Below are 12,485 nucleotides of genomic sequence, written 5' to 3'. Positions count from 1 at the left end.
ACTCACTCACTCTACTCATTCACTCTACTCACTCACTCACTCTACTCATTCACTCTACTCACTCACTCACTCACTCTACTCACTCACTCACTCACAGACATCTCCTAAACTTTAATCTTCTCTATGTACATTATCAAATAAAATCTCACTTGAGTATCTTTTAAAGAAAATTCCATTAATTATTTAAGTTAGTTTAAGGTAATTATTTTTGAGTATAAGACTAATTCTTAGCCTTCACAATTTTGACAAGAAATTTTCTTAGGAAAATTCTAGTAGTAAGCCAAGTCTATATTTGAATAGGAAGATCACTTTTAAAACCAAAATTCATTTCTCCCTAGACTGTGTTGGCCTTCAACATGGCTAAACTCTAAGACAATAACAACGATGAAAGCTCAAACTCAATGCTCGTATCTTCCTTAGTGACCCTTTGTATCAAGTATAGACTGAATTACATCAGCCTCTTCTGGGCAATACAAACTGTAACAAATGTTCTAATGTTTACATCAGTGGTCTTTCAAAGATACTCATGAATTGAACTTCAGCAACTTCTGATTCATATATAAAGTTGTGTGACTCAGTATAAATATCCATTGCTAATTTACATTAAACATTTATTTAAACTACACACGATAGGCTCGCAGCACAACTTTGTTGAGGGAGTGTATTTTCGGTTTCCACCAAGAATAAAAGAAGCAAAGGTAGTTTATATAGATGGTAGCTTAGGCTAAAGTAGCTATGAAAACTCATGAGCAGGAAGGACTTCGTATCATCGACCCCCTCTCCCTCTTAAGTTTTATCCCTTAGTACTCCCTTCTTCGCTGGTCTCCAGCCTTCTTTCAAAACCCCAAACAAACCAAGTCTTTTTGTTCTTGGAGGCTTCTCAGAGATGGCACTTGCCAGGCAAACACTTCCTCCAGCAATCTATGTTCCTTCCCATCCTTTGAGTTTTGAGATTACAGTGTATTCTCTAATCGTCTCCACTAGAGCATGTTGTCCTCCACTCTGCAGGCTCCATCTCCTTATTCCCACTACAGCATCCTTTTATCTCTTCATGGTACTAATCACAATTTGCATATAGCTTTCTTTTACTGAAGTGATTTTTTACAAATATATACGTAACCACAGTCTAACGATCTGCTCATGCTACAGTAATTGTAATAGAAAACCAGTGGTACTCCACCCAAACCAGCTTTTTACACTGAGCCCCATGTCAAGTGTTTTACTTGGGGTTCTCCTGATTTCTACTTGCATATGAGAAGGATTCAAAGCTTCAAAAATGTGTAGAATGAAAAAACTAAAATTTAAATTTTAAATTTTAAATTTTTTGCATGAAAATAAACTTGCACTGCCATGATTCGGTGCCCATGAGTTTGGTTTACCATAACATGCCTGAAAAGGATTTATGGTCGCTGGAGGCACTAAGGGTAAGACATCAGTCTGGTCAGGTGCAATTAGCGAAACATGAATTCTGTAAAATTGAAGCAGGCCGAAACAGCAAATCATGGAGAAGCTTGGGTGGAAAAGTGGAGAAATTCTTGGTATATTATGAAAAGCTTATGGGGAAATGTCCCAAAGAAATCCACAGTTGACAAAGGAAAACATAAGTTTTATGGAAAATATGAGGATGTTAAAAACAAAGTCCCAAGTAGCATACCATTCACATCAACTTGCAAGGAAATACTTTATCTTGTCTGTGCCCCAGGCTCTCTAATCCCATTATGAATTAACAGTCTAGGATAAATCAGATAAACTTCTGAGTATTAATTCACGAATAGCTCATATAAACAGTTTCAGAAACCCACATGGGCTGTTCTACCCTGCCTTATAGTGTCCCTATAAGTCAGAACCAACCCCACAACAGTTAGTTTTGTGTGTGTGTGTGTGTGTGTGTGCCCTGATTGAAAAGAAGTGATAATTAATGGCAGATATATTGTTAGACTCCATAAACCCTAAAACATTTTCAAGACCAACATCTCGACTAGTTCAGCTAACACAATTTTCATTGAAACTTTCTTCTCAATAGGTGCCAACACTACCAGACCAGCGGCATATGGAAATTCTATGGAAATTTTAAACAAATGAGATCCATATCCTGAAGCATTTCTTGCAAGAGTTGTCATAGGCAATGAAACATGATTTTACCAGTCTGACCCTGAAGACAAAACACAATCGATGTCATGGTCATGGCCCAGTCAAAGACAAGTAGTTAAAAGCAAAGCTCATGGAAACAGATTTTTTTTTTAAATGATCAGGGCATTTTGCATGTTGACTTTCTTGATGGTCAGATACTAATAATTTATATGAGAATATTTTGAGAACTTTAGCCAAGGTTTTAGGCAAGGAAAGCTTCAGCAGGATTCTTCTTCACTGTGACAACGCTCTTGTTCATTCCTCTCATCAAAGAGGGCAATTCGGTGAGAGTTTCCAAGGGAATCATTGGGCATCCGCTTTACACTTCTGGTTTGGCTCCTTCTGACTTCTTTTTGTTTCCTGCTCTTAAAAAACACTGTGCAGGACATCTACTTCCCCCCAGTCAATAATGTAAAAAAGACTGCATCGACACCGTGAAATTCCCAGGACTTCCCCTCATGCAGAGGCGGACTAAATAGCTGCAATGATCACTTCTACAGTGTCTTGAACTTGTATTGAGGAAAAGGTTTAAAATCTTTAGTTTTCACTTTTAATTCCACTTTCAAACATGCACTGAATTCTCCTTATGTTTCTAAGTAGTGTGATTAGACTATGATTTTTATTATAAATTTTACATAGCAGAAATAAATAAACATTCCTCAGCCAATATTCATGTTTTCATCGTGCTGATCTTGCCTTGTTCGTTTGTAACTTCCATAAAAGCCAAACCACCATCTGGCTTTCTGTAGGCATGCTATCACATTCAAAGATGATCTACCGCCCAAAATAACTGTCACATTGTTTGTTCATGCACCTTTGGACCTATGCAAAATGTTCCCAAAGATTCCAGGTGAATTATACAACCACAACTGTGTGATTTTCCAGTGCCATGTGAGCTGCCTAGTTCATTTCTTTCTATGAGAAATTTCTCCTTGGGCTCTCCCTCCACTCGCACGATCTAACAGACACTGTTTACTTTCAAAACTTGTATTTTTGGTCTAGAACGGACGGCTCTTTGATTTTCCTGTTTGCTCCCATTTCCTGGATTCTGTCGCTCCCTCTTTCTTGGTTTATCAGTTCATCCTTTGGCGTCATGTAGAGTGAGAACATTGATATGAAAATGTCTTAGTTTCTCCCTAACCACCCAGAGTTGGGGACTGGGCATAGGGTTCTAGATGACAAATTATTTTTCCTCTGAAATACTAAAGCACTGCTCCTTTTTATTCTCATTTCCAATTCCAGATTTTCTCTTCTTATCTGACCTAATATTTTTCTCTTTGGTAATTTTCGGATTTCCCCTGGATTCTCTGTATTGGAAACTTCATGAGAATGTGCCTCCTCATTATGTCCTGTGCACTGTACCTCCATTTTGTCCTGCAATCTTTAATTCAGAGCCATTGTCTTTCAGTTCTAAGATTATATATAGATAGATACGTTAATTATTGTCCTGTTTTCTCTTTCCAGGGCTCCTATAATTTGATTGTTTTATATCTTATGCCAGTTGCCCAACTCTCCGTCTTTTACATTCTCATTCACTTTCTCATTGTCTTTGACTTTCTGGGAGATTTACTCAGCTTTATTTAATTATTTGTATTCTGGTTACTCCTTCTATAAGACAAACATCCAGGTCATTTCAATGGATGTGGCTGAAGTGTATGAGATTGAAATCTTCTCATTTCTAAGGATAAAAATTATGAGTGGGTATATACATATATAATTTATTTTTTCTGTTCTCTTAAGAAAACAGAAAGTCTCTGCTTTCGTCAGGTTTCTCTTTCTCATTTATTTTATTTGGTCTGTAGTCCAAGGCTTTCTAGAAACGTCTGGTTATCCCATGTTCTCTGTTCATATTTAAGAAATCAACACCCAAGAACTGACGGAGTTTTTGCGTGTGGTCTCCAAGGCTAGGTAGCACTGACATGTTAGAATTGACATTTCTGTTACTGTCATTATTTTGTTTGTTTGGCTTTTTTTTTAAACTAAGAGGTCATTTGTTTTATTTAAGAAAACATCTTTCATATTCCTGCCTGAAAACCCAAGGGGACCTGTGTGTACCACTCGGTGGTGCAGGACTGAGCTGAGCTCTGTGTGGAGTCGCCAGAGGGATTTTTCTATTCAGGCTACAGACTGTCCTTAAAGGCTTCTGTGTTTGGTATGGCACATTCCCCTCCTCTCTTGGGCCTGCCAGCTCCCAATCTGGGATTTCCTTGGCTTATTTCTCTATGTAATATGTTTTCCAAATCGAGAGTCCCCTGCTAGGGTTTGAAGCAGCAGGTGCCTGACTGCCTTCTTATAGCCCGGGAGTAAGGAACTTGGCAGCTATCTCCTGTTTGCTGTAGAGCTTTTAAACTGGTTTTCAGTTCTCAGCCTTCATGACACCCAGAAACATAGATAATTGAAGATAATCACCTTTATTTTCGACTTCATTTCATGGCCTGTACAAGAGAGAAAGTTCACCTTTGGGAACAACCTGTTTTTAGAGGTGGGAATAATGAACAGATAATATACTGGGGGTGTTCCACCGATCAGTGCCTGGAGAAGCACGTGCCATCATTCAGTGCAATTTTCTCTAAACAGTTTCGTATTTCTAAAATTGAAGCTTCCATTTTCTGTTGGATTTGATCATTTTGTTCCCTAGAAGAAGGCATTTCACATGAAACTGCCTGCTTAGTTTGAAAAGCCTGTTCAGGTCACTCAGGAATAAAAAGCAGTCTTAAAATTCTTGTGTGAAATATCCTTATTTCTTCCTATTTCCAGGGTTCTTCCTTTGTCTGCGTTTCATTTTGTTTTAATCATCACAAACAACACTATGTTAACGGTGATTTTGTTATTTATAAGTATGTGATTTTTAAAGGGGTACAAACATTACTCTCCTTTGCCCTGTCCTGTGCTCTGAATAATTCTCCAATACTTGACTGGTTTATTTAATAAGACCCGTGCAGCTTGCAGCCTTAGTATTTATCTATAAAATCATTATCCCTCTGACTCTAATGAGTAGTTAGCTGAAAATGGTGGAAGAAAAGAGAAGAAAGCTAATCTTTGCACACACGTGATTTCACTAGTGCCTGGTGTTCTTAGCATCCTGCGAGGATTATACCTTTAAGTTCCATAGAATTCAGGATCTCAAATTTGCCTTCATCCAGGTAAAACATAGCAAGATTTATAGAACTACCAGAAAGAGGTTATAATTTTTCCAGCAGACTCCGAATTGAAGTGGAAGGAAGAAAGACAGCAAAGGCAGGCAGGCAGAGAGGGTGACGGTGATCACTCAGGGAAAACAACTCAGATGAGAGGAAGCCTATTCCCTGGGCAATGTCTTTCTATGTACTGCAAAGTAACCTCTCCTCTTCCAGGGTTTGTTATAACAGGAAATAGAATATTTATAAATATTATAAATCAGACAACTCTGATTTTAGTCACACTTGTTAGCAGAAGGTATACTAAATTCTCTGGGGGCTCATTGCAAACATATCCTGATTCTTCATCTGTGTGCGTATACATCAATATCAGGAAAATGAAAATTGTTGCAGTCATGTTCAGAAGAGTCAAACACAAAATTAAGAGAAATGAATGTAAAAGAGTAAGTAGGTCCATGGTTTATATTTCCACAACCAATCTCACTGCCATCGAGTCAGTGCCAACGCACAGCGAGCCAACAGGATAGGGGAGCACTGCCCAGGTGGGTCCGTTCTGAGACGGTAACTTTTACAGGAGTAGAAAGCCCCAAGTAGAACTGGTGGCCTTGTGGTTAAAGGGTATAAGTACATAAAGGCTGTAACTACCAGCTACTCTGCGAGAGGAAGATGGGGCTTTCTATTCCCCACACAGTTACTCGGGAATAACTCACAGGGACAGAGGGTGGCTCTGAGTCGGCATCAACTGGATGAAAGTGAGTTTGAGAATGCCCCTTCTTTCTCCCACGGAACAGCTGGTTGTTTCAAACTGGTGACCTTCCGGGTGGTAGCCCAAACTATAACCACTACGCCAAGAGGTGGGTAAAATAGAGGGCTAGCAAAAAGGAGGGAAGCCCTCCCTGAGGTGGACTGCCACAAAAGACCCAGAGCCAAAGCACTGGGCTCCAACACACCAAGGGTCACGAGGAAGGTGGAGGGCATTCCTAACACACAGAGTCGCCATGCGCCCATGCTGAATCTACAACGACTAACAGCAACACGTATAAGCTGTAGAGGGCGTAACTTTGAATGCTGCCTCCTGAACATCCTAGTTGTCTGGCTTTAACCTTAATTTCTCATCTGTAAAAAGGGCATAATAACCTTTCTTGTATGATTGTTAAAAAATAAAATAAAGTGTGAAGAATACTGCCCAGCATGGTACAGAGATCATACCCCTAATGATGTTTTTCGAGTTGAACTATCACTGTCTTCTCATACTTGGAACGCCTGGAAATCTGCTTCATTCTGTTATTTCTGATGCCACCCACCCTCCAAGTGGTGGGAAACTCCATGTAAGCTCCTCCCACTGTACAACAGTACATGCATTAAAGTAGCTGTAAGCTTTATAAACCTTTTTGGACTTAATTTTAGTTATACACAATGAAATTACACTTATTTTTTCTTTTGCTTTGTGAAGTCTATATTTATAAAAAAAATAAACAAGATATATAGTTGCCTATTTCCTATTTCTTTCTATGGCTATTATGACAAACATATAATTTATCATGACACACACACACACGACACACATGCACCCCACTCTGACAGAAATTAGGAAAGGTCAGTAACACATCAGTCCATCATTAGTGTTTTGTTACATCTGAAAACACCTTTAGCCCGGACAAGTGAAAATGGCATGTGGTTTATTACCCCTACATTGAAGGCATCCTCGAGCTGAGGGTATAGCATTTCAGCTTAGCTACATAAACATTTTTAATACTTACCAGGGTTGGCAAGAATAATCTACTGGTTTGGGCACCTAGGATATAAAAAGGGAAAAATTGATTAAGTTTACTTAAGGGAAGCTTTCAGAAATCAATCATTAATTCAGCTCAGCTGAGTCAGCTCTATAAAAACCGTAAGTAGCACAGTCCTGGAACGATCCACTGGCAATTTCATACAGCGTGACTCACAGTACATGCAGATAAGTAGAAAATAATTCATTTCCCTTTAACTCATTCTTTCATTCATTTTTACTGGCACTGTACCTTCAAGAAAAGAGATGCATGGGGAAAATATGACCTGGAAGCTCTTAGTATTTATTATAAAGGCAGTTGAATTCTATCACAGAAAATTAAAACAAAAATGTTGTGAAGAAATCCAAATAGCACATTGCTTTCCTACCACATGGAGAAAGCCATTAACCAAACACCATGTACTGGGTGGAGACTTTTACTTTACAAAACAAATGTGAAACTCTGATTTTGAAGTCTACAAACTCAAAAAGCCTTTTATTAGGGGAAAAGGTTGTGGGAAATAATATTTTCCCTTTTCTCATTCCTATAAAACTTCACACATAAGAAAAAACATTGCATTTTCTCTGTAGATAAGAAAGAAAATTTCTTGAGTTGCTGATGGGAAATTCTTGAGAAAAACTAGGCGTACCGAGTGCCTTACATTCGGAATTTTTCATAAAATCTTATACCATCCTGATACATAGCAATTAATTTTGAAAGTAGATCATATCCACTCAAACCTTGCAAGAATTTTCTTATATCATGTTTTTCACACATGGAAATCAATCTTTAAGTGATTCTCTTTTGACGAGATACATGTGTTTTCTGAAATCTGATGGGAAAACTATTTCCTCTCTTATATGCTCCCTCTTTCCATACTTTAAGCATGGTTATTCCTGAGCCAATTTCTGCACAGTGCTTCCCTACAATGAAACAACCGCAAAACAAAGCAAAAACAGGCTCAGGGCCATCAAGTCAGCTCTGACTCACAGCAGCGTACAGGCAGGGGAGAAAGACGTGCCCCGACTGTTTCCAAGGCTGAAACTCCACCCAGGGCTTCTTTGCTCTCCCAGGTCGCACGGGCAGTTTCAAACTTCTGACTTTGGGTTAGCAGCCCAATAACTAACCACTATAGCACCCTTCTCTGGCTCTTTCCTCTCTCAGATTTCTCACCTGCCTTTCCGGCTGCTTTGTTACTGTTAGCTGCCATCAGCTGCCCCTGACGCATACTGACCTGATGTACACCCGGACAGAGCCCTGCCTGGTCCTGTGCCACCCTCACAATTGTTCCATTGAGCTCAATTGTTGCAGCCACCGTGCCAATCCACCCGGTGGAGGCGCTTCTTCTTCTCTGTTGACGCTCTACTAGGCATGACGTCCGTCTGTTGACGCTCTACTAGGCATGACGTCCGTCTGCAGGGGTCGGAAGAGCCTGATACTCCAACTCCTGTGGTTTCCCTGAATTCTGTACCTCGGGTGCTTCAAGGAGCAGGACTGTGGGTTTCGTATCGGATCTTCAGTCCCTCTGTATAGTGGTTGCCTTCAGGCTAGAAGGCATACCATTAGGACCTTCCCCTCGGACAATGCCCTTTCTCCAAGTTTGATCATCTTCCCTAGATTAAAGTAGCTTGAGAAGTTCAGATTTAAAACTTTTGTCAATTTGGTGAGAGTTTAGACATCAGATCATCATTTTGTATCCTATTAATTGAACACATTGTCAGCCCCCTACAAGCCTCACTCCCCCTACCCCTGCACTACTAACTCCTGTTGTGAGCTGAGACTTTAATCACCAATCCTTTGTAGGTAATCTAGCTTTTCTTTGGTTGATTTTTAATCCTTTCTCTTTTTACTTTGATGTCTTGCAGTTTTACTGAAATATATCCAATTAACGGGACTGCGTCGAATACCTCCACAGTGTTTCCAAGGCTGGAAGTCTTTATGGAAGCAAGTTGCCAAATAGCTCTCCTGTGAAGAGACCGGTCAGCTCAAATTGCCAGTTTCGGTTAGCAACCCAGTCCTTGACCACTGTGCCGAACCAAACTCAAACTCGCCTGCAGTCGAGTTGAGGCTGACGCATAGTGACCTACAGAATTGCCCCTGCGGGTTTCTGGGACTGTAACTCTTTACAGGAGTAGAAAGCCCCCTTTATGAGAATAGAAAGCCCTGTCTTCATGAATTTGAACTTCCTCTTTGGGGTTGTTAGTGTGAATTCTAGATAGAGCCTAAAGAGTTCTCAGCCATCATTTATTTGAATTGGTTCTCCATAATAATGTCTAGTCTCTCCTTCAATTAGATGTATGGGAACCTTCTTAGCCCTTCTCTGCTATGTTCTCAATTTACTCATCTCTCTGGGAAGTCATCTGAAAATTTTCCTCTGATTTCTTTTCCAATTTTCTACACAACTCCAATAGGTCATGTAATGTACCCATTAACACCATATATACTCAAGTGTGAGTGACCCAAATATCAGCCGAGGCACCTAATTTTACCACAAAGACTGCATTAAAAATGTGCTGAAAAACTGGGCTTAAAACGAGTATATATGATACCTATATCTGTTAATATTTCCATATCTTTTTATTTTTAGAAGTTCTGATTCCTTTTGAAATAACCTATTTGGGATAGTGTCTTGCTCCTATTAGACTCTTAATTCCTTTTATATTCTTTCAATCAAACTAACCATGAAAATTTTTATTTAGTATCTGATCATTTTAAAATCTGCTATCTTTATAGATCTAATTTTGGATCCTATTGTCTCTTCTGTCCTTTGTTCAAGGTGGTTTGTTTCTTCCTGAATTTAATGATTTAAAATTGTGAAATCGTGTCCCCTACAGCTTTATAAGTGAAATTCTTTGAGGACTATATGCAAAGTGGCTCAAATTCAGAGGGCCTTTTGCATGTCTCTGTATTATAATATTAAGGGCACAGTTCATGTGGAGTAGCTTTAAAGGGCCTTTTTAGGTTATAAGTAAGGGTTCCAAGTGGAGTACTGGGTATGCCTTGGGCTGCTAACCTCAAAATCAGCAGTTTGAAACCACCACATGCACCGCAGGAGGAGACGGGGCTTTCTCCCTCTGCAGAGTCACAGCCTCAGAGCTCACAGGGGCAGTGCTACCCTGTCCTTCAGGGTCGCTAGGAGTGTGTTAGATTACAATGATTTCAGCCCCACAGGTAATATGAATTTCAGTCCCACAGCTGCATGGTTTTTGACATTAAGGTCAGAAACTGTGAGGGAGGCTGCACTCTGTTTTCTGTTCCACCAAGAGCCTAGCACAAGACAAGCTTATATTCTTTGGGCGTTTTTCTTAGTTCCCCAACTAAGGGATCTTGGGTTTACACAAACTTCCCTGCGCTACAGATTCAGGCTTGCTATCATCCAGTTATCATACTGCCCAAAGCGCAGCCACCTCGTTTGTGCTCCTCCCACTTTTTCTTACGTGCCAGCGCTTTGCAGGAAATAGACAAAGCAGATATGCGAGGATGATTGGTCAGTTCAGACTGGAATATGGAGTTCTGTTCGTGGGTCCGCTGAAGGAATTTTATTTCCTTGGAGTTAATAACTTAAATACCTTTGTAGAAGAATCTACCCTAAATATCCAAATGGTGCTTAGGGTAACAAAATCATATTATCCTAACCTGCGGTTTCTAAATCTCACCAAGCACCAGAAGTATGTCTTACACTGTATTCACCCATATATTACTTGAGTCATTATTATTACTGAGTGAATATTTATTCATCCTCTTTATGTCATGTCAATATATTAAATGCTTTCAGAGCATTCTACTACGTTCCTAAATAAACAGGAATCACATACTAAAGCAAAGCAAATGCACTGAGAAGACCGATGAAAGAATGTGTGGACTTTCATTGCTGTTGAGCACACTGCCTGAAGAGGAACATCTCTCTGTAACCCAGCGCCTCAGCCACGGATCGGACCCTTGCACCCTGACCTTAGCCAGGAAAGATAACTTGTACAATGGCTAATTGGCAGCCTACATTTACTTTATTCCAAAACTCTGGGCATATTGATTTGGCTAATTATACCTTTTTCACATTTCTTAACATATTAAAAAAAAAGAAGAAAAACCTTAGAACCATGCTTATGTTGGAATTTAATAGCACCGGGCATACATTAAACCATGAAATTATTAATAAAATGAATAAGGGATCTAGCCAGCTTCCTTTATAGATTCTTGTATCATTATTCACACCATCAAAAAAAAGCACAACCCCATAAAATAAAAGACTGGCACTTACACATGGGCACGGTCTGACAGCATCACTTGGAAAAAATCCAACCTCTCCAGATGCAAAATTTCTACCCTAAATTGAGAGAAAAATTAAAAAGGCAATATTGAGAACCACGGCCACAAATGGAAATCCCTGAACAATGCTTATTTATTATCGTTACTTAGGATTCGCAGAATGACCTGCAAGTTGTACTAGACCTAAGCATTCACTTTCCACACACAGATCAGGAAGGAAAACAGGAGCAGGCAGTTTTTTACACTGTTCAGCGTTTCATGGCATTTCTGGTAATGGTCAGAAAATGAGAATTTAAGTTTGAATTTTCACTCTATCATTCATTTTTGGTAACTGCCCAGCCTTCACTTCTATACAGGGCTTGTAGCAATAGTCCACCTTCAGTTTTACAGTCACTAAGACACAAACAGCTGCTGCGATGCCCACTCACGGCGACCCTCTGTGTATCAGAGTAGAACTGAATTCCACAGAGTTTTCAGTGGTCGATTTTTCAGATGACTGGCCCTGTCTTCTCAGGTGCCTAGAATCCCCTGCCTTCTGGTTGGCAACCAAGCGTGTATACCATGTGCATTAAGAAGGAGTCCTCGCTAATACAAATAGAGTGTAAACCATACTGGTTTTGTGCAGGCTTATACGTAATTAGGAAATCAACTTAAAGGCATACTACTTCTGTTACTGAACACATGAGAACATTTCTACACTAATAATGGAAATGTTTAAAGAGGACACAATGAATTGGGAAACATAATTTTGCACAGTAAGGTTGAGATGATTTTCAAATTTGGGAGAAAGAAATAGAGCCCTGAACAAGGAAAAGGATCCCTTATGACCTTGGAGGAGAGGAGGGATCAAAGCCTTAAGAATTTGTTCTTGGAGACACCTTTGGTTCAACTCCCCTTAAAAAGACTGCATGACACCATACCTTTGTTCCTCCTTTCCCAGAAAGATAAACTATACACCAAACATATCACAGCAATCAACATACATAATTACTAGGTTCTTATGAGATTATTTCTTTTTGTTCAGAACTTAGCCATTCATTTTTTTAATTTAATAATTACCTATGTATTGGTATCTCATACAGGTAAATAGTTTTATGATCGAGTATTACATGCTGCATTATTATTTTACTTAAACAAAAAGGGTTATGAAAATGCCTCCCTCGCAGGGAGGAGATGAACC

General features: G+C 39.5%; 1 protein-coding gene across 1 annotated transcript in view; it reads right to left on the bottom strand.

Moving 5' to 3' along the window:
- Positions 1-12,485, bottom strand: part of VAV3 (vav guanine nucleotide exchange factor 3) — a 417,371-nt gene that overhangs the window by 36,549 nt on the left and 368,337 nt on the right. The window contains exons 22-23 of the mRNA XM_045292020.1: positions 11,298-11,363; positions 7,028-7,062 (exon numbers count right to left, since the gene is read on the bottom strand). Coding sequence (XP_045147955.1) covers positions 7,028-7,062; positions 11,298-11,363 — 101 coding nt within the window. The remainder of the gene's footprint in view (positions 1-7,027; positions 7,063-11,297; positions 11,364-12,485) is intronic.

Source organism: Echinops telfairi, unplaced genomic scaffold (assembly GCF_000313985.2).
Source record: "Echinops telfairi isolate 266 unplaced genomic scaffold, ASM31398v2 ScPeMD7_443;HRSCAF=831, whole genome shotgun sequence".
NCBI lineage: Eukaryota > Metazoa > Chordata > Mammalia > Afrosoricida > Tenrecidae > Echinops > Echinops telfairi.
Note: the sequence above shows the minus strand (reverse complement) of the source record. Positions and strands in the feature narration are given on the sequence as shown.